Source organism: Strix aluco, chromosome 24, assembly GCF_031877795.1.
Source record: "Strix aluco isolate bStrAlu1 chromosome 24, bStrAlu1.hap1, whole genome shotgun sequence".
NCBI classification, from domain to species: domain Eukaryota; kingdom Metazoa; phylum Chordata; class Aves; order Strigiformes; family Strigidae; genus Strix; species Strix aluco.
In genome coordinates, this window is record NC_133954.1 from 7,154,844 (window position 1) to 7,180,850 (window position 26,007).

The following is a 26,007-nucleotide window of genomic DNA, read 5'->3' on the forward strand; positions in this document are numbered from 1 at the left end:
TTGGCTTGGCCATAGGTGAGATGGCACAACGCGGGGAACTGTGGCAGAGCTGCTGTTGTGTGGACAAAACATATTGACATCATGTGCAGACCCTGCTTGGGAGCTGGTGTCCGAAATCCCACAGATCCTTTTGCTGATGACCTTGATGAGTATTTCAGAGTCACCATCCAAACAGATGATGTTTATTGCATCCTTCCAGTTCTTCAAACCAAAACCTATTAAGGGATCTACTCAACCTTTTTGAGACGATTCTCCCATTTCCAGGCTGCTGCGTGTTGCTCTTGAGGTTCGTGGGTTTCCTTTGGGATTGTGATGGGACTGAGAAAGGGCCAGCACAGACAAGGCGAGTGACTCAGCATCACCGACACGTCGTGAGTCACCGCTGCTGCGTGTCACCGCGCTGCCGGCTCACCACTGCGGGATCCAAACCTGGGTGGTGGTGGGCTCCGAGCTGTTACACACTGGGATGAAATGTTGTATCGTCAGCGCAGGAGCCGATGTGCCTTGTGTGATGCCTGAGGAAGCACGGCGTTTCACCTTCGAATGGTACTTGAACTGCTCTGGTTTTGGCTGCTAACTCCCATTGTGTAGCGCAGCCAGAGCCTGGACATGGCACAGGGGTGTGCGAGAAATAAAGTTAAAAGTTTCCACAGGTGATACGGGTGGTGTTTCACCAGCCTGCGTTGTTGCTCTGAGCTAAAAATGGGAGGTAAATAAAACAATGATTTTCAGTTTCCTGATGAGAAATGGAGTAGTTTGTTAGCTCTGTGTGTGTACCTGTAGAATTTGCTGGCTTGTTCCCTGCCTGCTTGCTGGGACTACTCCTACATGGCATATATTCTTCTTCAAAGTATTACATTTAAGGGAAGAAGGGTAGTTTAGTAGGGTGTCTTGTTTTTTTACTTCCTTTTCTAAGGACACTTTCTGAAACCATTTGCACTTCAAAAGTATAAATCTTGTTAAGATAAGCCTGATACTGAGGTATGTGGATGGTGATGATGTTGTTCAACAACATAAATAATCCCCTGACACTTTATTTCAGGGGAAAATTTCTTTCTCAAAGAGTAGATTCAAGTATATTTTTGTTATGCAGCTTCTAATGTAGTTAAAATTGTCCTGAATCACAGTAAAATCTGTTAGTAGGCAGGAAGGGCTGTGAAGGTGGTTTGCTAGCTTTGTTTTTTTCTGCGCAATGAGCAGGTTGGGGGGGGTGGGTGTCCCCTGCCCCCTCGCCTTGGCAGTTGTTTCACTTTGGTATTTTTAATTTCCCTCGTTTCCCCATCTGTAGGTCTGTTTGTAGATTGAGTTTTGTACCCATCCAAGGGGGTTTTTTGATCCTTGGGCTGCACTTACCTTCTGCTAGTAAGGGATTTGGGGATATTTTGGGGGGATAAATTGCCATGAGCAAGTGGCGTGGGGACAAAGGCTTTGGCAGCAACGGTGAGAAGGAGAGAAATTATCTCCAGTATGGAGCATCACCTTGGGTTGAGGGGCTGCTGGGACCTGCAGCGCCATACAGTGTTGAGCTGTGGGCTAGACACCGTTTCTGCAACTGGCGTATTAGAAATTTGGATTCTGCTGTGTGCAGTTGCCACAGGCTGTGCGGTCTCGTCCTGCCATAATTTCTATGCAGGAGTTCAGGCATCTTTTAATGGCTGGCCTGGGCCAATTTTTCTTTCTTCTTTTCTTTTCTTTTTTTTTTTTCCCTTTTTAATAGAAATGAACTGGAGATGCCAAAACAAACCTTTCATATCCTGATCCGAGTGATGGTTGCTCTGTAGACAAAGCATTGCATGCTGTGGCCAGTGGAGTGGTTTGGATGGTTCCTCATCATCAAAAAGGAGGGCAGTTGTGATCTGCTTTTATTTGAATGCAAATTATGCATGGCCCTGGGGTTGCTGGCGGCTGGCCAGTGCTGCCCTCTCTCTTGGGCAGAAGCTGGCATCCTTGCTTAGCCCTACTCAGCAGCAAAATGCCTCAGGATTTGTGCTCACAAATTTCCCCCGAGCAGTGGGGGTTTTTCAGCGAGGAACAGTGGAAATAACTCTTTACTCCCAGCCTCTAGAGGTCTTCGTTTTTTCTGAATACGGGAATGAATGAACTGAGTTGAGGTTTGAACTAGATTTAGATTAGTGCCGAGCACATGCTGTGAATAGAAGAGCCCTTCAGAAGCTGATGTTTCTGTCCACAGGGTGGGGGCGGGTGTTCAGCTGAACAAATTGTTCACTTTGGCTTCTTCGCAGGCAGAAATGTTATGATCAGCTAATGAGATTGTTCTTGAGTGCTTGTGGGGTTTTCTCTTCCTCCCTTGGAATTGTCGTGCAAGTGTATTTGGCAGAGTTTAACTCTTGCTCCACCCATAGATCTGATTTTGCACTGGTGTAAAAAAAAAATAAAAAATAAAAGCTTGGTGGTCTGAGGAATGAACTTGAATATATAGGGACAGGAGCAAACTGGAAAATAGCAGCTGAATTGAGTGCATATCTCTTTCTTCTTTAGTGAGGCACAGTTAAAGATCACGAGAGCAATTGGAAAAGTTGCGTTTGTGTAGTGCTTGGGGGATGACGCTTAGATTTTTGTTGTCAGAATTGTGTATGTGAGCAGAGGACATGGCTTTTTTCACTTGGGCATGTCCTGCGTTTCCAGGATATGTAAGCACTGGTAATGCTGTCCCAGGCGTGGACTTCTAACAGCAAGTGTCCCAGTGGTTTACATTATTTTCAGTACTGGCATTTGAGCAGAGGGATGAGGGGAATGGGGAAAAGGGGAAAGATGACAGGGAGTGGGGAACTTTTTTAACCTGGTTTTAATGGTAATGTTTTTCAGTTTCTGGTGAATCAACAGGAGTTGATTTAACCATGACATTTCTCTTGGCACTTCACTATTGTTCGGGAGTAGGCACTGCACCAGTATGGACACGAAGCATTGCATTGCATTCGCACTACTAAACTTTGCCCTGGGGCTGCTGCCTTGTGGTAGGTAACGCAAGGAAAGCATGCAGAATTAATATGGATGATTTGTCCTTTAATAGAGTTGATGGCTGAATGTCATAAACTGTCATATTTGAAACTGCTTTTGTGGTTTGTTGGCAGGTTTTGTCTCTGCTGAAGATCCCAGGTGGAAATGGGAACTTAGCTCTGGTGTGCCCCGTTTTTCTTTGCTGTAGCTGGCAGCAAGATCCCTTTTCTAGTTAAGAACCGTGAATTGCATCGAGTGCTGGTACTTGGGCAGCTCTCTGAGCATTTTGGCAGTGGTGGGATGCAGAGTTGAGTACAGAGCTGGGAAGAGGAAGGCAGCTTGTGCAAAGATTTTTGGAGCAGAATCAAAATTCAGGATGGGACTGTGGCTTCCTGCAGTTGCAAATTGGCTGGTGCAGTCGGAGCGATGTGTGTAACTGATGATGAGATCTCACGCATGTATTTCTTCTTGGTTCCTTGGGGAGAGGACAAGTGTGTGGAGGGCTATATGAGGCCAAAAGCAGGTTCTTCTCAGTCCAGAGCCAACCAGCTGGGATGTTAGGAGCAGTTCATGGCAAACCAGTAGCACCCAGTCTGCTTTTTTGACAAGCCTCCCCAACAGATCTGAAGCCTGGTTAGACCCACAAGGGATGAATGTGGACAGTGGCTCTGGAACAATCCCAGGTTTTCAGTGGGGGCCATGCCTTCGGTGGGAAAGGGTGTGGTGTGCTGGGGTGGGACTGTAGCAAGTCAGTGTTGGGGGTGGCATTGGACAACCCAAGAAAAGGAGAATTTGGCCATATAGCACAAGAGTGGATCAGGTTGGAGACCTCCATGAAGAACCAGCTCTGTGCAGGCAGTCTTGCAGAGGAAGCTCCATGGGTTACAATCTCCACTCCCTCCCTTCTCCTTCAGATAGTGAAGCATTGACCCGGCTGTGTTTCGACTGGGTGTTAGAGACTAAATCCTTCTCCCCACAGCGTGGCACATTTAGGACTGTCAAAGTGGAGCCCCAGTTGTGGGTCATCTGGCAAGCATCTCCTGATTCCTAGTACTGAAGCCTCATTTGGTGGACAGATACTTAATTGTCTTATTCAAGAAATCTTATTCACCTCTTGCGGTATGTCCTAGTGCCGTGGTGAACCTCCTACATGAAATCATCGAATGCTTTTCCAGCTTGCCTCTGGCAGGTGAGAGAGGCTGAGGTGTGTATTTTGGGAGAAGGTCTCAAAATCTGGGGCTTTGAACCAGACCTGGTGATCTTTGGTGATTTCTTCCATCGAATAACTGCGTAGGAAAGGGGAGAGTAAATATAGAGTGGCCTCTGCACTGGTAGGTGACTGCATTTCAGGGGACAGAAAAGCCCCTGGGTATATGCCAGTAAATAGTGGAGGAGGGGAACCATATGGAAAGTGCCTGGAAAGCTCCAGCTTATTGCCTCATGTTGCAGCATTAATCTGTATCTGGAAGGGAGAGGCCGGCAGCGTCATGGCCGAGGACTTTCAGATCTGCCATGTGCCCCGGCGTGCGCTGGCTCCTCTGCCTGGCATGCAGGCAGGGCGGCTGTGGCGCAGCTCACCGCGGGCTCGTGCTTCAGTGCCAGAAGTGTTTTCTGTTTCACCATGAATCTCTTCCATTGCTATTTCACCACGCAGGCTGCTTGGCTGCGTGAAAAGTTTTTCAGTGTTTCTGTGTGTCATATTTCTTTCTCTTCCTGGTGTCGACTCTTTTTTTCCAGTGCGACCTGTTATTCCTCATTTAACATCAAGATGATTTGGGTTTGCTGAAGTGCTCTGGGTGGCAGAAACAATCTCACTCCAGAGCCTGGCGGCTGCTTCTCATTCATTACTGCTGACTCCTAGAAGTGGCTCTGATATGTAGTTCCCCTCCAGTCTGTAACTTTTCAATCTGAAATCTTTTAACTTCATTTTTCTGTGCTGCTCCATGTCATTATCAGGATGGTTTAGCAGCAGGTGGTGGATCTGCTCTGTTCACTTTGCAGCTGAGCCTTTAGTAGGGCAGTCTCCTGGTGAAAAATAATTCTGCTGATCTCTAATGCCCTCAGTTTGTTGGTGCCGTCTCTGTCCGCTCCGTTGGCGTTCAGCTGCGTGGACTCAGCAGAAAGCAAGATGGGCTGACGGCTGGCAAGGGCTTCTCACCACTGGTCGCGTGTGGTGGAGGGAGGCAACGCAGCTTCTCTGAAGTCCAGAAGAAGCAAAATGAACTTGCATCTCCTAAGACTTGCTGGTACAAAACCAGCCAGCAGCAGGGAACTCCAATGGGCCTGAATTTCCTCTAAGGCAATATGTAAAACCTGCTCGTGGGAGGGCACGGGCGTGCCGTTCCTTGGAAGTGGAAAAATCCCTGTGCATCTTCACCCAGAAGTGCTTTGTGGACAACTTTGATTTTTATACGTAGGCTTGGTTTAAGCATGTATCCTAGGTGGAGGTTGTGTTAGGTAGGACTTATCTATATGGAGCTTGTACAGCTTTTACAGCACCACAACTGCTGAGACGGCTGAACCGGGTCTAGCACGGGCTGTACCGATGGAAGGGCATCGACCGAGGTGTTGCCGTGTTCATTGGCAGGGCTGTATTTATATTGCTTATTAAAAAAAAATAGTAAAATGAGAGTACACACCCCTTTCTGAAATAGCTGAAGCCAAGCTCTGCGGTGTGCAGAGCTGGCTGGCCTGCCCTGCCCCTTGGCAGCTCACCGGCCCAGCGGGACCCAGTCACCTTTCTGTCCCGCTGGCTCTTCCGCCTTCGAACTGGGGACGCTGCTGCCTGGCAGGAGCACCTGGCTGGTGGGTTTTGTTTTCTGGAGTTGACTTTGCCGTTTAGGATAACTAATTTTAACCCACAATTGCCTGGTTTTTACTTAGGGAAAGACTGGAGCCCATCCCAAGGGCTTGGGCTGAGGTAACACAGGATTTATTTTTTTCCCTCTGCCCTTCTGCTGTCATACTAAACGAACAGCTGTTTTTTAGGAAGAAGTGTTTACTTCTGAGAATTTGTTGTGTTAATGAAGTTTCTTCCTGTAGTTCCCTACAGGATTTGAGGTCTTCTGCCACGGATGGGGAGAGGGATCCTGTTGTTCCCTCATCCCCTTCCCATGAAGCCCCGCAGCCTCCCGTGGTATTTATAACCCTGCGGGCTGAGCTTGGCTCAGCTCCCCGCTTGTTCTTCCTCCGCCGTCCCACCCTCCCGGCCCTCTTGGGCACCTTCCGGGCACGTGTGGGTTCCCTCCACGCAAGGAGATGTAAGGCTGCTAATTTTGCACACACGCACTATTTACGATAAGCACCATCTGCTGAAGTTTGCAGGACGCTGTCCTTGTCGGTCAAGCCGAGCGCCGTGCCAGCTGGGCCTGCGCAGGCCAGGGGCGGCTCTCGCTCCCGTCGCCTCGTCTGCTGAGGCCGCTCTCCTGCACACACTGGTGCTTGCAGAAGGGGAATGAGTCTACCTGGGAAATTGTTTTTTAAAAGGATCAGGCTCTTAAATAATTCATTTTCTGTGCTGTTTCCTGTCCCAGCTGGAGGGGCTGTCCCATGCCATCCTCTGTAGCTTATTTTGTGCAGTCGCACAGAGCACACGTGCAGCAGCACGATGAATGGTTTCTCTTGGAGGATGCAGAGTTTAACTGCTTTGGTGTTTAACTGCTTTGGTGCTGCTCACATTACTCCCTGCACCAGATCTGCCTCTTGAAGGACAAGCCCACTCTCAGGATGAGCCATGCAGCCCGCTCGCAGCAACACCACACTCAGCAGCCATCTGGCCGTCTCTTCAGTCTTCTTGTTCAGCTTAATCCAAAACCTGTTTGGGCAAGTGCAATAGACTCTTTTATTAATTGTCATGTTAAAGTGCCTAATGTTTAGAAAGAAAGGAAGTGGGTTTCCCTCCCCCCAGAGCGGGGTGTCTGGTTGAGGTTTCAGGTGACTGCTGGTGGTGACTGAAGCTACTTCAGATGCTGTATTTTGTGTGTGGTTGCTACTTTCTAGTGCTAGTCGAGAAAATAATCATTCTCGCAAAATATTTGTATGGAGATTAAAGCTAAAGAAGCTATATAGCTTGTTACCCAAAGACTGATCTACATGAGGAAAACACATATATGTTGCTGACAGCACATCGCAGCAAAGGGTGGAATTGAACAGGCTCTGAAAAAGGCTTAATTCTAAATATAGAGGACCACACTACGCTCAATACTGTTTTGGAAAGTGTGGCTGAGCCATCATTATGTATCTTCCCCTCCTCCACCTATGCCGCAGGGTGTCAGAGGGTGAAGTATACGTTACTGTGTTTCACTTTCTTGGTTTATTTTTGGTTTAAATCCAGTGGGTTTTTCTGGGGTAGGATGTGTCCTGATTTTAAGGTGAAGAGCAGGGCTGCTGCTGCTTACGCTGCCATGTCACTTAGGAATCTAAATGGGTGTAAGGTGTTTTTTATACTTAATTTCTGTGTAATCTGAGCAAAAGAATGAGTTGTATTTAACGGAGCAGGCCAGTATTGTTCCAGCAGGCATAGGTGCTTTGTAATGTTGCAGAGGCAAACAAGGGAGCTGGTAGTTTGGAGGTGCTCTCAGCAGCTTTTGATATTTCTAAAAACAATTTCCATTGCTACATGGATCCTCAGAGAGCAAATTGAAGCCTGATGAGATCTGTCTTAGAGCCCTACACTTTCTAGGGGTCCAGATAGCCTATTGCATCCACAAATGCTGAAGATGCCATAATAGCAAACACAGCCATTGCAGAGATCTTTCCTGGTTTTAAGCTATAAAAAAAGATGAACTCTTCTCCAGTAAAATTGTTCTTAACTTCTGAAATGAGAGTATGGTAGAATTTCACTGAAACTTGGCTGGCAGAGAAGTAAGGTGTTCTGGAAAGTCTCGTGGGAAACTACGATGTGAAAATGCTGTCAGTCTTGCGGGTGATTGAGTCAGAGCAGCGCCGCTTTTCCAGTGATGCTCAGGGAAAGGTCTCTGCGAGATAAGGGAGATCTGCTTCCCAAACACTGCCCTTCTACCCTCCGATGTCGTGGAGGGGATTTCGTGCCATTTAGGCTCCGACTGGAGATCCCTTGTGGGGAGGAGCGACCATAAAGCTTGCAAGGCATTATCCTTCTTGGAACAGAGTAAAGCATGGCTGGGCCAGAGATCTGGTTTAGAGCTGCGTGATCGGGTGACGCTGGGGTGATGTTGGCAACTGCTCAGCCCACTATAAACCAGTTTAACCCTGTGGTCACTCTGCCTTGCTGGTAGCCTATGTCAGACCTTTACCCAGCCCCCGTGCCCAGCTGCCTTGGCTGCCTTTTGTCTTTGGCTCTGCTGACCGTGTCCTCGGTGTAACTGATGGAGGATTAAGATCTGGCCTTGCTGCGGCATCCATCTACAATAAATAGTAAAATTTCCACCAAACAGAAGGTCAGCAGTGATCAAAATAGAGCAGGCATTTTATACAGGGAAATATTCCAGAGAGAAGGATTTAAGCTCCTAAAAGTGCTTCGAAAATGGTCTTGGAGAGGGCTGGGAGCACTGTAGGCAGCAGATAAAATTGCCCGTTTTGGTGGAAGTCTGGCCTCATCTAAATTGGCACTGAAGCGACGTCGCCCACGCGGCCAGGAGGTCCGGCAAGAATATGGAGAACGTGTCTTGTTCTAAATTTGTGGGTTTCACTTGCAGTTTGAGGGAACCAACTCCTCCTTTTCAGGGTATTTCAATTAGTTGGTTTGAAACTTGTAATAACCCTGGTGCTTGCTCTTTTTTTTTTTTTTTTTTTTTTTTGTGGCAAGTGCATGTGGTAGCAGTACACCTAAATAAGGGCAGATGCACAGGAGGTGTAGATTTTTCTAAGAACTTGATTATTGCTGTTGCTTACCATCTCTGCAGCTGGGGGTGCTTCAGTAGTAAATCTCCTTTACCACGTGCTGCTTTTGCTATAATGGCTGGTTTCAGCTTTGAGACGGGTTAATCTCAGCAGAAGACGACTTGGTTAGATTTTGGAAGAAAAATCCAGACATTGCTGCAGCTCCCCTGCCCCATGTGCTCTTGCTGGGTTTAAAAATGCTACAGAAGGAGGGGGAGTTGGGCAAAGGGAATTATTTGGTGATTAATTTCTTAATTGACAAACATCCAGATGTGGCAAAGGCTTTGTGCAGTGGCACTGGATTTGTGCATGCACTTTCTGCCGATGCTTTGTTTCTGCACCATGTTGTGGTTTTCTTTCTTTCTGGGTAGCCTTAGTATTTATCCACCAGAATCAGGATGCTTAGGGTATATTTTCATAATATTAGGGCTTTTAATGTGGGAGACTAAGAGCTGTGGATTTATACGTACCTTGCAGTCTTTGTGTTCCTTTCTGCCCTGGAGTGCGGTAGTAGAGCGTAAGGGTGTTTTTGTAACAGTTGGCTGTAAGATGCAATGGTGTAGTCCATGCACTAGTGAAAGCATATTTATGCTCCTGCAGAACTGTACTCTGTGTTCGCAGCAGAGATAAAGGAGGTAGGAGATCAGTCAAGAGTTGCAAAGTGTGTGGGTTCCCCCCATGCACCCACACGCACTCGGCTTCTCTCACATTGCGCCTCTGAGCCCCAGAGATCAGGAGGAGTCGTTCACTTGGTAATTTTCTGATGTTTTTTCCTGGCTTCTTTGTTTGCTCAGTCAAGCCATCAGATGCAGAAATCAAGTTTACTGTTGCCTGCTTTCCTTTGCAACACCTCGTTGCGGGGGAGCAGCTTGTGCAAGGTGCTGTTAGCTCTGTTGCTCGTCTCCAAACAGTGGTTACTCTTAAAACTGAATGATAGTGTGTTGTGAAACTTGCCACTGAGTTTTAATTGTGGCCATGTGGTACGCGCTGGCGTTCAGGCGTATTTTGTGACTGATGACAGAGGTCTTTCTTTTAAAGAGGCTAAGTCAGGGAAGGGAGGGCAGATTGCGTTTGTTTTTCTCCAAGACTTGGAAAAGTGAATCTGGCAGATGTAGCCAGGTAGGACTGGAGCTGCTGGTTCAGCTAAGCATGGAATAAAATCTTAACGCTTGCATAGGCAGGACTTCAATCACTGGGTACCAAAAGTTGTTTTAATGTTGCTCTGCGGAGGCATGGCTTGTATAGCACGTCTGTAGTTGGGTTGGTAATTATTAGCAGTGGCTAGATGGTATCAGTCATGCCATTCAGTATGTAGCTTTTGATCTATCTGTCAGTTCTGCTAGGTTTTTTTGTGGACTGTATAATTAAAATCACACTCAAAATAATCCCCCCTTCCCCTCTCTGTTTTTCCAGGAGGCGAAGGGCAGAGTGGAGATGGGCAGCAGACCGTGCAGCCATCGTCAGTCGCTGGAATTGGCTCCAAGCCCACGTCTCGGACCTGGAATACCGAATCCGGCAGCAAACAGACATTTACAAGCAGATTAGAGCCAATAAGGTGAGGACCAGGAGTGCGTTTGGATACGTGTGATTTTGCTTTGTCTGCCTCCTAATGGCTCTCTCTTCCGATGCAGCAGAGAGTGCGTATGCAAAGTCTGATGCTTTTTTTCCCCTGCATCTCTCAAAAAGCGTATTGCACAGTTGTGACTAATTGTAATGCTATTTGGCATGGGTTGAGTGTAATTCTTTTCCCTGGTTCAGTACGGTAACATGAAGAGAGCAATACCTTACTTCAGAGTCAGTCTTTGGGTACTGAACAAAACTGTTGCTTTTGCGTGTGTTGCTGTTCCCCATTGTTCAAGCATTTCTCTTTTTTAATTTGATTTTTTTAAAAAAAAAAACCTTCCCATTCTTCTTTTTTGGGAGTACCTGAAGATGGGGATAAGAAACAACAAGAGACTTGCTGGGGAAGGGAGGGGACTGTGGAGGAAGTTAGCTTCAGATGCTATCACACAGCACAGGCTTAAAATTGAGTCTGTATCATAAAAAAAAAAAAAAAAAAGACTGTTTCTAGGTACTGACCTTTCTCTGTGGAAGGAATTATTTTTTTCAGACATGCTCTCAGATGGTGGGAGAATGGGGGAGAGCAGAGAAGGGATGAGGAAGCAATTGTTATCGAGACTTGTTCAGGCATGCACGTCTAAATGTCAGGCCTTGGAGGGAGGCATGTCTGGAGTTTGTGGCAAGAAGGCTCGTGCTATTGCATCAACTTACGGGTCCTCAGGAATTCAGAGTCCAGCAAATGCTTTTCCCAAGATGTGTGGTGCTCTGGGGGTGGTGGGGAGAAAGGCTTCCAGGCGGGTAGAAAGCACGGGCAGGGGAGGAAGACTGGACTTTTATGCAGCTATGTAGAAAAACAGGCTAATTGAGTGAGTGAGTGAGGGCTATAAATGACTAGGTGGAAGAGCACGGCTTGCTGAACGGAATACATTACTGAGATTAGAGCTAAAGGCTTCTGGGAAGCGGACTGTATATCAAATTAGTGAACCAGTTTCAGAAAGAGTCATGTTCCTTTTGTCTAAAGCAGATCATACAAGATGATTTCTAAGTGTAAAATACAAAATAGCTAAACATTTATATGCTAAAAGTTAAGTAATGGAAGAAACGAGAAACTCATCTAATGAAGTGGAAGATTCAGTGCTTTCACCAGATGATGACAACTTGACAGACTTGTGAAATGGCCTGATAATGGCTACAAGCATCCCATATGTTTTTATATAAGGTTGCAGTCTCTAGGTCTGAAAGGAGAACATCACGGTATTGTGTCAAAGTTGAAAAGTACATCTGAGGTTTTGGAAAACAGGATGTCATCTTTTTTTGATTTGTTCAAACAAAAACTCCTCAGCTGTGATAACCTGATACAGGAATTCAAGATAAAGCATGCCACTTACAGTGGCAGAAGAGTTCAGATGTTGAGGATCTGGTAGTGGCTGTTCTGCCTGAACAGTATCAAATACCCCATCTTTCTGATAGGACTTCATGGAGATCCCCACGTGCACCCAGCTCTCGTCGTCTTGGTGTCATTGAGCTCAAGGATCCCTTGTAAAACGTGTTCTGTTTTCATCAATGAAAAACGCAGAGTAAGATTAATAAAAGCAGCTTGGAGCAAACATAGGAGACTAGAGAAATGAGTGCATGTTTCAGTAATACAGGAGTCTTGTTGGAATGGATTTGGCTTCAAATAAGGACAACAATTAAAGAATTTGGAGACCTTGTTTTTTCTGTCCACATAACTCTAGCTTATTTGGCCATGAGGAGGTTAAAATGTAGCTGCTGCAGGAATTCAAAGTTGCTATTTTATTCTTTTTTTAGGTTAATTACCTTTACATGTTAAGGTTTGTATCCCAGTGTACCCTTCAAGAAAGATGCATTGCTTTGTCAAATCAAAGCAAGAGAAGGACCAAGCAGTTGAAAATAACCTTCTGTTTTGAAGGTACACTGCTGCCTGGGTGTCTCAGTGGTAATTGTGTTTTCAGCACATTTGGATCGGCTCAGTCGGAGCCTGGTGAGATGTGGAGGAAAACAACAAATCAACGAGCATGTGTTCAAAGTTAGTTGTGAAGTACTGTGTTTTCTGGCGCTTAAATGTTGTGCCTTCGATTTTGTGTTGGTTTTGAAGAGCATGTACAGTTAATTTAAGGGACTGGATGTCCACAAAGGTAATAAGATGGTTTTGTTTCTTTTCACAAATGTACTTTGTTGGGCCTTTTTGAGATGGGGAGTGGCACAGTGCTGGTGTCCACGTGTGTTGTCCATGTCTGTCCGTCGTCCCATCCCGTGTCCATGTCCCCGTCCCCCCCGCCCGCAGTCTTTGCACCTCCCTGCATGTGTGGGTGGCAGATGCTTCGTGTTTGGAAAGGAACAAACAGCATTTTTTCTCTCTTTCTGTGTCTTCTATGAGTGTCACTCTTGGGTGGAATAAAAGGTAAATTACGGTGAAGGGCTTCTGCAGGAATTTTGTGCAGTGGCAGACTTGGTTGAAATGCAGTGACCGAACCTCCTTAAAGATGGGGTTGTCCATCGTCTCTGCAGACCCAGGTTTGACTTGTTCCCAGACCATCCGAGATGGGTTCACTGTGTTCCCTTTGAGCTTTTAGTCTGATCCCTGGGCAGGGCTGTGCTCTGGTCAGAGCTGCTGAGTCAGGAGAAACGCGTGATGGGAAGTGTGGGATGGGAGTTAGGAGGAGCCTCTTGCTGGAAGAATTTAAAGCCCTCACATGAGTTTCCTGTGTCTGCAGTGGTATCTCGGGCTTAGGGTACAATAAGAGATGCTGCTGTCCCTCTGTGGGGCTGTTTCTGTGCAGCACATCTTTCTGATATGTCTTAATGTGTGTCAGTCCTCTTCCTCACCCATTAATCCCCTGGCAGAAGCTGCTGACTGTTACAAGATTGTGAGACGTCTGAGATCTATCTCTCTGTCTGTCTCTGAGACCTATACGACTGACTTCTTATTAATACCATAATTAGTGATAAAAATTGAAGTAAAGAAGCAGCAAACTTGCCCATAAATATTGGAGGGGGCCTTCCTTTTTCCTTTGTTTTGGAGAACGCTGGTGAAACACAAGTATTGTGTGACCTTGGAATAATTCAGCTCTACTGCTCCTTTCCCGTTCCTGAAGGGGAGCTGGAAATTTGATGTTGCCCTTCTAATTCCTCTCCATTATTCAGAAGTGTATAAATAACAGAGATTTAGAACTCTTAGAAGCAAAGCAGAGAGTACAAGCCCTCAGTTAGGAAGATGCTGTCCAGTCTGTAGGTCCATAGAGGCTGTCTCATGGGCTGGGAGCTGGGAGAGGACGACTGGTGAGCACGGTAGGTGCGGGCAGGGCAGCTTCTGTACGAGGGCATGAAAACCAAATCTGTGACTGTCACAGGGAAGGCTGCGTTAGGCATTGCTTCTGCTTCGAAGTCACCAGTAAAGGGACATGCTTCTAAACAAATATAGAGAATTAATTACTGCTCCTTCCTGAGGAGGCATGGAGCAGCTCCCCTCTTCCTTTAACTGAAGGCAGAAGTCCTTGGTGGCTGTTTCTGTTCCTGATGCCTATGCTTCCCCATCTCGTTCTCTCGCTGAGCAAATAAGCCCAAGTGCTTTCCGGAGTGTCAAAAGGAAGCAGTTTCCTTGGTTCCAATTTTGCATTCAGTCCCAGTTTCTCCCATTTTCATGTCCGCTGTCTCCTACACCTGACATCTGGAGATGACCGACCTGGTTGCAGAAGCCTGCCTGAGGATGTTTCTAGAAGCAGTAGTGAAATGTGGTGGGTTGCTTTTGGAGAGAGATCTTTCCGGAGCAGAGGAAAAGCACAACAGTATTAAACTGAGTTTAGACTTCCAGCCTCTCTCATCCACTAAACATCCTGGGATGTCAGAAAACTCTAGAAAGGCGTCATCATGTTTATTCTAGAAGCTGGCTACTTCCTCATTGCTGGTCAGAGGCCACGTACAGTTGTATTTAGTTTATGAACTGTTTTTAAATAAAAGTATCCCTGAACTATGGGCTACCACTATCTTTCCGGAAAGCCCCTGATCTGGTGTATAGAAGATTGCGTCAAGGCGTAAGATCAGCCTTAGGAGCAACTTCCGTGGCCACATGCTGTGGCATCGGTCATGTAAGATTTGACTTTGTGGACTTTGAGGGAAGTCTTGTAGCTCTCTCCTCTCTCCAGATAACGTTTCCAGGTTCCCTTCCAGGCTCACTTTCTTGTGACACACCGTGCAACCTCCAAAATTGTTTTCAGATGACTGATCCGCCTATTCTTGAGCAGCCCTTTCCATAGTTCCTTGTTTGACCAAATGCAAACTTGTTCTGGCTTGTCTTTGTCCTGGACTGTATTCATGGCCTGTAGGTTGCACCAGCTCCCTAATCCCTTGCACATTTTAGCCTGCTTTGTTACAATATAGCTCAGAATGTGCATAATTATAATGATTTTATTTTACTTTGTGTTGTTTAGAGAGAAAGCAGTCCTGCCTTTAGAGTAAGCTTCACTTAGAGTAAAACATAAACAGGACAACATATGTTAAGCCTGATAAAACAGTGCTCTGCCACTGTGCTTTGTCCCACTAGGTTTATAGCAGTGGCTTGTTTATCAGTGTTTTTCTTTCCTTATTGAATTTTGTGAATATCACTTCTTTGAAAAAATCTGCTCAGAGTAACAAGTTTGACTGTAGATTTTTGGCACCCGCTCAAAATTGTTTGCTTGGCTGTGGTGGCGAGTTCCACTTTGTACTATGAAAGCAGTCGTTTCCTGCTCTGCACTACAGCAAAATGTTCTCTTTGGTTTTGCTGGCATGCAGCTCGCTGAACCTCCTCGTGTGCGGGAGGAGGGGAAGGAGTGGGAAGCGGGACAGCAGCAGCGCTTCAGCAGTTTTGCCCGAGAGGGAGCTAACTGTCTACTATTAATGGGCTGAAGGCATGTGATCTGGCTTCAGCCACTGTCCTTCCCCCTCTGAGTTCAGCTTAGATGTCAGGAAAATCCAGGCAGCAGGGGATTCGGTTTGGCATCGTGTCTGAAAAATGCGGTGGGAATGCAAGCCTCACTGTGCAGCGGTTGTAGTTTCTGCGGGACGATGGATGCGCAGTTTCCCTGCCGAGGCTGAAGGACCCACAGTTAATTCCTGTTCCCTTCCCTCTCTTCCAGGGGCTGATAGTTCTTGGTGAAGCATCACCCCCTGATCCTGCAGTAGATGATGCATCCCGTCCCGTTAGTGCTGAAGTTAAGCTGGAGCCCGGGGCTGACCGGCTGGTAAGTGCCAGCAGCAGAACGGACTGGGTCCAGATACTTCATGTTCGTGAATTTTGGGTAGGGAAGGTTCATCCTTTAAGCTGTGGTGGAGAGATGCTCAAACCGTGTGTCTGGCATGGGACTGGCCTCCTGCAGAAGCCACCTCTCTGTGGGACTTCACGTGGGAATTGCTGATGTGTTGGTCTGTGTAGCTTGCCCCCTCACAGATTATTTTGGGGTTAATAAGTTACAGGATTTAAACACCTTTTAGAACAGGGTTCCTCAGGGTACCTTTGTAATATGCATTAGCATTTTGTGAAGCTTAAAAATCCTAACTAATCCTTTCCCTCTAGCAGAAAAGTACCTCAAACTGAGAGCAGCACAATTAGCAAAGGCTTCTAAAGATGTGGCTATTAATATCTGCCTGAGTGTTACCCGTTGGAAAGGGAACTAATGATTTCAGTGAGATGCACTGGAAACTATGCGGAGTGCCAGGTATTTATTATTTAATGCAGAAATATAGGCCACAGACTAAAGGCTTGATCGTACTGTTCAGCCTGGCTGTGATTACTTTTGATCCTGTGGGACACATCAACGTATTAAAATGGAGGATTTTGAAGTTGTGGTGTAGTACTAGAAGAAGGGTGGTCCCTACGTGGCTCAAACTCCTGCTACCAAGCTGCAGCGCTCCTGGTTTTCTGTCCTAATGCCATGTTTGGAGAGAAGCAGAGGTTCACTGCAACGGGAGTGCTTGAGTTTCGTACACCAATATTCAATGTAGTTGATACAGATAAAAAAACTTAACTAGAAGTAACTGTAAAATTGTACTTTGAGTGTTTTTTCTTATCACTGGCAGGACTTTGTCAGAGTTTCCCTGATACTGAATGATAATATGAAATCCTGTGAAAATTTTTTATTAACACCGGACTGCGAAGGGGTTATTACAAGTGATTGTAATAAAATGTCTCCTCACTTGACACTGGCTTTCAGATATGTGTTTGGAATTTAAGCAGGTTAGCTGAGCCCAAAACTCTGCTGTGTAGTTTGATACAATGAACAGGTTTTGCTCACAACTGAAATAGTGGATGGTGCTTCAGATGAAAACAGAGCCACGCTGGAGGAGCGACGGGAGGCTGGAGAGCCAGGATGACAGGGGCTGCTACAGATCGTGATTGAATCACAAGCATTACGCAGCGTCTGGTTTTGAACAGTGATGTCCGTCTGTCGTGTGCCCCCCCCCTCCCCCCCCCCTTTTCATGCTTTAACCCAAAAAGCACTTGGAGAATAATAAACAAGCGCAGTGACAGCGTGCTCCGATTCGCTTCAGAAACAGCGTGCTCCTGCACTGATGAATTGGCTGTTATTTGGGAGCTAATCTGTAAGTGGAAGACTGATAACGGAGATAAATGGTCAAATTTAACAGTGATAGGAAGAATATTTTCTTCCTTATCTGTTCAAATCAGAATGTTTATCTGACATGACTTTCAACCTGGGAATCTGCAGATGGAAGGACTGTGTCCCATCTGACTTTGTCCCTACATACTAAAGACATTTTCGATATACTTAAAATCATCACAGTGTCCCTTTTTAGATTGTCTTAGGCATCATCTCTGTAAGTATAGAATAGAAGATGTCCGTAGATTTCTGATGTATGGAAAAGAAAATGCTTTCTTGGCTGGTGCCGTCTGGTTTTGCTGCTCACAGTCACCTCACTGTTGCTGTGTTTACTCATTTCCTGCCTTGTCCCTTTTCTCATCCCTTTCGCTTGGGTATGAGCTCTTCAGATGGAGACTTTTATTATTGCAGTGCTCGCGCAAAGGAGATTCGATCTGTCTTACAGGTCTTGGAGGTAACAGTGACACAAATAACAGATACTGAGAGCGGCGAAGAACAACATTTTCAGAGTAAAGCAGGCTTGCAGGTTGCTACTTGGCACCTTCTTGTGGCTACTCCTGCAGCTGTGCTTGCCATCATGGAGGGTGACTCCTCCTGAAAAGGACTTTTTATTCCCGTTCCACATGTGGCTGCTGCTGAACGCACACATCACTCCACGCTGCCAGCTTCTCTGCAGCATTGCTGGAGGTGTCAGCCACCAGAAACACTGCCTCCAGGCACCCAGCTCCTACACCCTGCTGCTGAAGGGTTTCTGCTTAATTAGACTTGCTCGTAAGGGTGGGGTGTTGAGTCAGAGCCTTGATCTGCTCTGAGCCAGAGATTAGCCCAGAGACCATTCCTGTTGCGTTAGGACACTTACTGGAAGCATATCTCTTGGGCCTCTCCTGGAGAGGTGCTTATCATTTTGGCACTCCTTGGGCTGCTTAGAATTGTGTTGAGTTTGGGGGTTTTTTTTTTCCCCACACAAACTGGCAGAGTAAGAGACAGGCCTGCAACGTGGAATAAGGGGAGGAATCCATCCTGTCTCCTCCCCCACTCCTCTTTGGATCTCATCCGCTCATGGGTACCTCCCTTGGCCAGCGTGAGCGCAGGATACGTGTCCTTGGGCATCGGCCTGATATGTGGGATGTGGCTGATAATCCCGAGGAGGAACTAATCCTATCGTCAGTGAAGGGAAGGGCTTTGCAGAGAAGGCCTGGGAATGTCTGTTGGGAACTGGAAGCTCAGTATGTAAATAAATATTTTTGTCTGAAAATGGGAATAACATGAAGCCTTAAAGACAACTCAGCTGTTGATGTCGATTCATTGCTTGTATGCTAGTCTAGCGAGGGAGGTGCACTTAACATTTTTTAATAGTAAATGAGAAAAGATATTGATGGAGTGTCTTGGTAAGGCTTTTCTCTGCATTAGGGGTTTGTTTTCTAGTAATAGGTGAAGGTTTGAACGTGTCTGGTTTTGTTTGGGTTTTTTGGGAATGTGGGGGACATTCCTGGTGTTGGGTCATGACTACCTGCCAGCACACAGCTTCTTTACTGCCGTGAGAGCCCCTCGTAGTCTGCAGGCTTCTGGTTTCCTGTGCAACAAGCAGGTGTGCTAAAGCTGAACCTTTGATACCCCCCCCGCCACACTCTCCAAGAATCCTGGGCATCCTAAAAACCTGGACTTCCAGCCCCCGGACATACCCAAAACACAGACGAGCTCAGTCTGGAGCATGGGTGTGATCCTGGAGTGATGAAGGCTCCTCAGGATCCCAGCCTGGCTGCCCAGCCAGCCCCAGAGGAAAGCACAGCGGTGGGAGGTGCATCCAGGAGGAGCTGGTGCAAGAGCTCTTCCTCCGCTCTGAACACTGGAGGTGTCAGCTCTTGCAGTCCTACGTGTCCCCTATTGCTCATGTTAGAGCCTGGTTAGGGTACACCCGTCTTCAGTGTGATAAGGTGGGCCTGGGGTGTTTCTGATAAATAGACTTTGGATTGATGCTTTCCAGCTCCTCTGCAGGAAGCAGAGGAGTCACCCTCTATTCCTGTCTTGAACCACTGAGCCAGAGACGGCTCTTGGAGAAGAGGTTCCTCCTTTAAGACCCTTTCTGGAGAAGAAAATAAATACCCTATTTCAAAAGAGCTTATGAGTCATGTGTACCCGCCCTCCTGAACCGTGGGTGCCTCCGGCAGAGGTGTCATGTGAAGGCTCAGCCTTGCCAAGCCTCTAGAAACCAGAGGGAAAACGTTCAGCTCCTGCACTGACTTCACCTCGCCAGGGCGCTGCGTTGTGCTTGCGTAACGCTTCTGGCGGGATCTCATCTTGCACCTACATCTGTGCGCTCAGACCGAGTGTCGGAGACGAGCCTATCGATCTGATCCCGTCTCTGCTCTGCCCCCCCTCCCCGGGAGAAACTCCTCTTTTTAGCAGAAGTGTAGAAAACCCAACAGAGTTCCTCAAACGGACAGCAGGCAGAAGTTGTCTGTGTTGTTAGAAATTGCTCTTCCCTTGGTGAATCAGGTCTTTGCTGTTCTGGAAACGGTTAGTCCAGCATCGCCGTAGCCTGATTTTAGTTGTTCACTGAGTTGGGGGAGTGATTGCAGGGAAGATTTTAATCAATGCAATGCCGATGCTTTTGAGTTGGAGTATGTGCCGAGCAGGGGGCTGGCTGGCTGGCCAGCCATCTATGTAGATAAATCAGACCTTTTGTCTTCTTTACTAGTACTTGAACTGCACCACCGCCCTTGCATGCGCGAAGGGGGAAACCCAACTAGAAAGACATTGGCAGTGAGTGTAGGAAGTGCTGCACGAAGGAAGAAATGAAGTTTAACCCTGGGGAGGAGGAGGAGCATGTCTGAAAACAAAAAGAAGGAGCTGCAAGGATGAGACTTGGGGGCGATGAGTGCCAGGGGTACGAACATGCTGGACTGTGCTGGCACCTGCTGGGGTGGAGAGCAGGAATGGCACCGGCAGGAGGTACAAAGCCAGCGTGTCCTTAGAAGCTGCGGTGACAGTCCCTCTCATTGAGGCCTCTTGCAGGTGCAGTGTTCAGTGCTGCAGCCACAGTAGCTGCTGCTCGCTGCAGAACGAGGGAGTTTGTATTTCAGACCTAAGGCAGAAGGGATTGGGCAGCTCTGTGTCTTTAGCTTAGTTTTTACTTACTTTCCTCTGCCAAAAAGGTGTTTCCAGCTTTGCGTTTATCAGGCAGGTTTAGCTTTATAGAGTTGGCCTGCTTATATCCAAAAACCACAGCTTGTGTGCATACTCATTTAAAATACTTTTTAAAGTGCTGTTTGGACCATGTTTGCACAGGTATTTAGTTAAAATGCAAATCCAATTTTGCAAGTCTGTTCTCCTCTCCCTCTCCTCCCATTTTCCCCCAAAGTGCTTAGACGAGCTCACAGCCGTGTGGCTTAGAGCACAACATCAAACTTCAGAAGACGCCTGCGAGGTTTACAGGTGGTTATGAACTTGTTTGTGCTATTGAGACAAAATGCTAGAATCTCCTTAAAGACCTCAGCCTTTCATGCTCCTTGGTGGTTGCCTGAGGGGAATTGAAGTCCTTTGGTTCTTGCATTGAAAGTGCTGTCGTGTATCCGTCCTCTTGGCAGAGCTGCTCCCTAAGAAGTCCTTACATCTCCAGTCTCCTGTTCACATAGTGACTTCTGAACCCTTGTTTTGAAGTCCTGTGTGGAAACCCACAACTACAGTGCAGAATCCTCAACTAGAAACTGGGAATCAGAAAGTTGTGGCTATTTAAGAAGCTTTTTTTATTAATTTATGTTCTTTCTTATCCTTCCTTAGAGTGTTTCTGGATCCCAGCCACTAGAGAACTTGGGTGTTTCTGCTGCAAATACTCCTGAATCCCATCCCGCCAAGCCCTGTGGAGCACCAAGACCCGTCAATGGAGTTATTAACACGTAAGAGTTTGATTTTTATGATCTTGACAAAGTCTCATTGGAAACCAGCCTGCAACATACTGGTTGGTAGCAACTGGGTTGGTAACGGTATGAATGGAGACCATTTACTTACTTTTTGAAAAAAGTATGGTAGTAGATCATGCCTGGAAATGTTTTGGAGAACATTGCTTGCTTGAGGTTTTCTGCTGCATTGTTTTTCTGAAAATGGTACTAAACTGAGCTGTGTTTACATGAACAAGCCCTGCAGGCAGCCATGCAATGAGCATGTTCAAAACTGTTTCTTTATGGGTATTTTTAATACACTTGCAAGTTGTATGATTCAAAGGTACTAGTGGCCCGCTTGCAATTGTTTTGCAGAAGTATCTGTAACCACTGGCCCACTTTTCTGGAGATACTGAGGAACCCAAATCCCATTGATTTTTGGGAGTAAGACTTTCTAACTTCTTTGTTTCTCCAGGCTGTTTTTGTTGAGAAAGTCTTTAAGTGGGATAAATGAAAACAAGGGAAAGAAATTCTCCGATGCTACAGGATGATTTCAGGGTTGAACCACTTAAAAACCCTTGAACACATGGTGCTTTGAAGTTCTGATAGTGGATAGAGAAGCATCACCACTTGCTTCGTGCCTTGAGGAGGGCGGGATGCTGCACCGGTGCAGCAAGTGTAGAAAGCACCGATCAGCTCAGTCATTGCTCCAGCTGAAACACTGCAGACCATAACAGAGCCCTTTATATGCCTGCAGCCTTTGAACTGCAGAGCCTTAGACCACAGGGCTTTAATGTTTTGCATTTTTAGAAATGAAACACTTGTAAAATGTACATGAAAAGATCCTGTAGGTGAGGAGCTGCGCTGGTTGGTAGGTGGCATGGTGCACTGGTGCCACGGTAGGGCAGGGTCACTGCGTGTGGACAGGAAAGTCCTTTGTATGTAAAACAGGTTAATGTTAACATTGCACCATCCTGGTGTCACTGCTGAGAGCTGTTAGAGGTATAGTTCCCAAATATTAATCAGAATCAAGTTTACATCGAGGTTAAGTGTTTTTTCCAGAAAATTTTATGTTCTCTATCTTGTGTTCTCTGACACATTTAGACTCATGGGAACCTGTTGTCTTAAGCTGCCCTGAACTGTAATTCTGGGGGAAGCTGAATTCTAGGATTAAAGCTGTTCAGGTCTAGAGTGGCTTTTGGTCTTGCTCTGTGTCCAGCTTTAAACGCTGGGTTTTGTTCAGAACTTCCAAAGGTATTTTGTCAAAGGTTCAGTGGTGGGACAGTGTGGAAAGTGACCAAAGTAAAACCAAAAATTAAGAGTTGGCTCGATAAAAGCTATTGCCTCATGGAACTGCAATGCTTTAAACTCAGCTTAGAGTGTTTGCTAAGGTCTGAATTGTGAACCTGGCTGGTGCTGTTGGGTTACATGGGATGGTTGAATGAATAACAGTATCTTTCTTTCTCTCTTCTCTTCTTGGGCAGTCTTCAGCCTGGCCTGGCAGAACATGCTCAGGGAGATGGCCAGGAAGCTGAGGAGCTCTTGCATAAAAAGCAACGACTGAACATGGTTACTTCATCTTCGGATGGAACGTGTGTAGCAGCTCGCACTCGCCCAGTACTGAGCTGTAAGAAGCGACGGCTTGTTCGACCTAGCAGCATTATGCCCCTTTCCAAAAAGGTTAGTGCTGTTTGGTTTTTTTGATGCAGTATATAGCTAAAGCTCCACACCAAAGAGCCTGCCGAGGCACCGATGCGTTGGTCCAGCTTTTGCTCTTTGCACGAAGAGGTCTCCCTGCTCTGGGAATGTTCGTGGTTATTGAGAGGGGGAAGAAAATGGGGAGGAAGAGGAGGACAGTGAGGCTTCAAAGGCTGTTGGAGAAGTAAAGGAGAAACAAAGGAGAAGCTTTTGATTTGTTGAAGACTTTTATTAGCTGTCGCTGGGGAGGAGAGATGCTGAACTCTGATGTGGGTTTTCTTTTCTAAAACCAACCAGCCTGAGGTGAACCTCAGGCCAGGTAGTTCAATATGGCACAGTCTGAGCTCTTGAAAGAAGCTCTGAGAAGTATCGAGAAACCTTAACTCTGAGCACAGGAATTAACACAGCCCCGGGAACTCACTGCTACTTGCTCAAAGGAAAACTACAGTTGCCTGACCAGACATCTGTGGGATGTCTCGCAAAAGGCCTTGCCGAGGTGATCGCGTTCACTTCCGCTGCTTAAGTTTGGAAATCGCTGAATGCTGTGACTCTGTTCCTGGTCTTGTTTTTGTTTATTTTTTTTTTTATTTTATACCCCTCTCCACATAATCTTCCCTTGCCCTTATGCAGAATTCAGTCCAGTGGAAATAGAGTTTATTCACTGTACAAGGGAAGGCCATGCTTCATTCTTCTTAATTTCTCTTAGGAATGCCGTAGCCTGTCAGTTGAAGAATAGGTAGGTAGAAATTGAGGGAATAAGGACCTTTTCTGTACATGCAGCTCTGATTGCAGAACCATAGATGGCAAAAATCCACTTACCTTTGAGTCAGAGTGTTTCAAGTCAAACTTTACCACAAGGATTTGGGGGTTTTCACTCTGCGAGTGCTAGAGTTTTAAAGAGAAGCTCAAAAAGCAACATTTTTCTGAGAAAAATAGATTCTCACTCAGCTGAGTTAGCTTTAACTGATTACTCATTTGCAGTTTTATCTGGGGTATTTCTGGTAGATTGCTGCGATGACTGCTTGCAAGATCTTCAGTGATTTGGAAGTTTATAAACTTTCCTGTGGGTGATGCTGACTTGTGCACTCAGTGTTTGAAGAAGCATCTGTTAATTATGTTAGTTTTTCATCAAATACATTTGATAATCAGAGATGGTTCAGAAGAGGAGTTCCAGATAGCAAAGGATTTCTGTGCACTCCTCCAGTTGTTAGAGAAAGCTGAGTGATGGCTAGATCATGGTCCAGAAATACTAGTCCAGTTGACTGTGCTCTCCCATCTAGCACCAAGTCGTCGTAGATTGCTGTGACCAGAAGTTACAACCAGAGAGTTCACTGTTTCAATAGAGATCATCCGTAACTGTGCCTACTGTTTTACAAAATCTGAATACATCACCACTTGAAATTTTTAAGTTAAGAGATGTCCTGTAGGAAAGAAAAGTGGCTTAAAGGTTGAGTGGATCTGTAGCGTGCACTGGGATGGAAACAGGACGGGAAGGGATCCCCTGCAGTCACCCACAGCATCCCCATGCCGCAGAGCAGACTGCTTTATCCTCATGACATGCCAGACAGTTTGTCTAAGCCTCCTTAGGCAAGCTATTTGAGTGCTTGGCTAGTCTTGTTTTTCAGACAGCAAAACTAAACAAACCAAACTTCCTAATATAAGCTGCCTTGGCTGCCATTTAAAGTCTAATAACTTCAGTCCAGTAGTCCCAAGTCGTGGTGTAAACTGATCAGCTCCCCTCGTTGCTTCAGAAGCTCTTCCCAAAGTATGGTTGTGGTAATTCTTAACGTGGTCACTTCTACACTAAACGTGCCATGGGTCTTTCTGGTTTTGCACATGGGATGTATTTTTGAGGATCTTGTAATTTTTTTCTTGTTTTCCTCTCCCGTTTGGTGCACACATTTCTTGAAATAGATGCCCAAAACTGGGTGCAGCCCTCCCAGCTCACGTTAGCAATGCCGAGCAGAGTGGCAGGGTTACCTCGTGCGTCTTGCACAGCCGTCCTGTTTATAAAGCCTTGTGGGGTGCTAACTCTCAGTAATGGTACGACACTGCTGATTCATGTTCATTTTCTGATCCATAACAACCACCAGATCCTCTGGGCAGAACTGCTCAGTTACCTCTTCCTCCTCTTCACTGGTCACTGAAGCATCTGCTTGTTGCATTTGCCCTCAGTGAATTACATTTTACATATTTTAGATAATTTCAAGCCCTTTCCTTCAAGGTACTTGCAGCCCTTCCCAGTTTTAGTGTTACTTGCTAAGGCTTGAGGATATTACCTCTTCCATCATTCCAGTCATTAATGGGAATTATTTGAGTAATACTAGACTCAGAACAGACTGCTGCAGGATCCAGTTTGATACATCCTTCCATTTTGATGGGTAATCATTGGTTACTTTCTCCGTATGGGATTTACATTCAGTTCTGCATCTGCTTACAATGGTTTCATATAAATGAAGTCCATATAAAGTCTATAAATCTGTGAATTGAAAGTCTGTCCTGGTTTAGAAAACGAGGTTGAAAAACGCACTTTTTCACTCTGTAAAGATGTCCCTGTTAAGTGTCAGCTTTTGGCATGTAGTGATGGCTCTCTGACCCGTCTGAACTCCGGGCGGCTTTTTTTTCTCTCTGACAACTGAATTGTGCTGCCTCATGGTTTTTATAAATGAGGCTTCAACCTAGATAAAATTAAACACTCTTAGTTGAATTTAGTAAATGTTAAACTGTCTTTGCTGGTGAGTAGTAGTTTTCAGTTGTGTTTATGCAAAGTGAAAGTGAGTCCAGACTGAATGAACAGGATTTATACAAGGTAGGAAAAAAAAAAAAAAAAGAAAAAAAAAACCAAACAAAACACAACACCACAGCCTTTAGGACTTTTTTCATGAGCTGTTAAAGGGGAATGGATGAAGAGAGCCCTTAGACACGCTGACCTCTGACTCTCTGTCCCCTTTCCAGGTCCATCGTAATAGCCTGGTGCGATGTAGCTGTGATGTGAACCCTTCATGTGCTCTGTGTGGCACTCGAAGCTCGACGACTCTGGAAATCCAGTATGATGCCCCTTTGCTGGAGCGCCTCTCCCAGCTGGACTCGTGTATTCATCCTGTCCTGTCATTCCCAGATGGTAAGTGCAGCACCCCCCGAGCTGCCAGGGCTGTTGTCAAACGGGGCCAGGGATGCTTGGAGGTGCTCCGGAGCCTGCTCCTCCATCCTGGGCTTCCAGAGGAAGTGCACATCTGCTTGAGTGTGACCAAAATTGTTCATCTGCAAGTATTTTTAGGAGCAGAGCATTCACTGGTGCGGAAGGGTTTGGGAAGGCGTTACACCTGAAGTCTTGAATGTGTTTGTTTATGGGAACCTGACCTGGAGCCCCGCTCAGGGTGGGGAAACCGAGCAGTGCCTGGGAGTCTGTGCTGGGACCTGGATCTTTAGGCTGGTGTCTT

General features: G+C 46.2%; 1 protein-coding gene across 4 annotated transcripts in view; it reads left to right on the forward strand.

Annotated features, from left to right (window-relative positions):
- KANSL1 (KAT8 regulatory NSL complex subunit 1) overlaps positions 1–26,007 on the forward strand; it is a 101,438-nt gene that overhangs the window by 60,635 nt on the left and 14,796 nt on the right. For 3 of the 4 annotated variants that reach the window (XM_074849457.1, XM_074849456.1, XM_074849459.1), the window contains exons 3-7: positions 10,231–10,372; positions 15,513–15,617; positions 20,772–20,887; positions 22,354–22,549; positions 25,523–25,688. In XM_074849457.1, coding sequence (XP_074705558.1) covers positions 10,231–10,372; positions 15,513–15,617; positions 20,772–20,887; positions 22,354–22,549; positions 25,523–25,688 — 725 coding nt within the window. The remainder of the gene's footprint in view (positions 1–10,230; positions 10,373–15,512; positions 15,618–20,771; positions 20,888–22,353; positions 22,550–25,522; positions 25,689–26,007) is intronic. The other variant, XM_074849458.1, reaches the window with a different exon arrangement.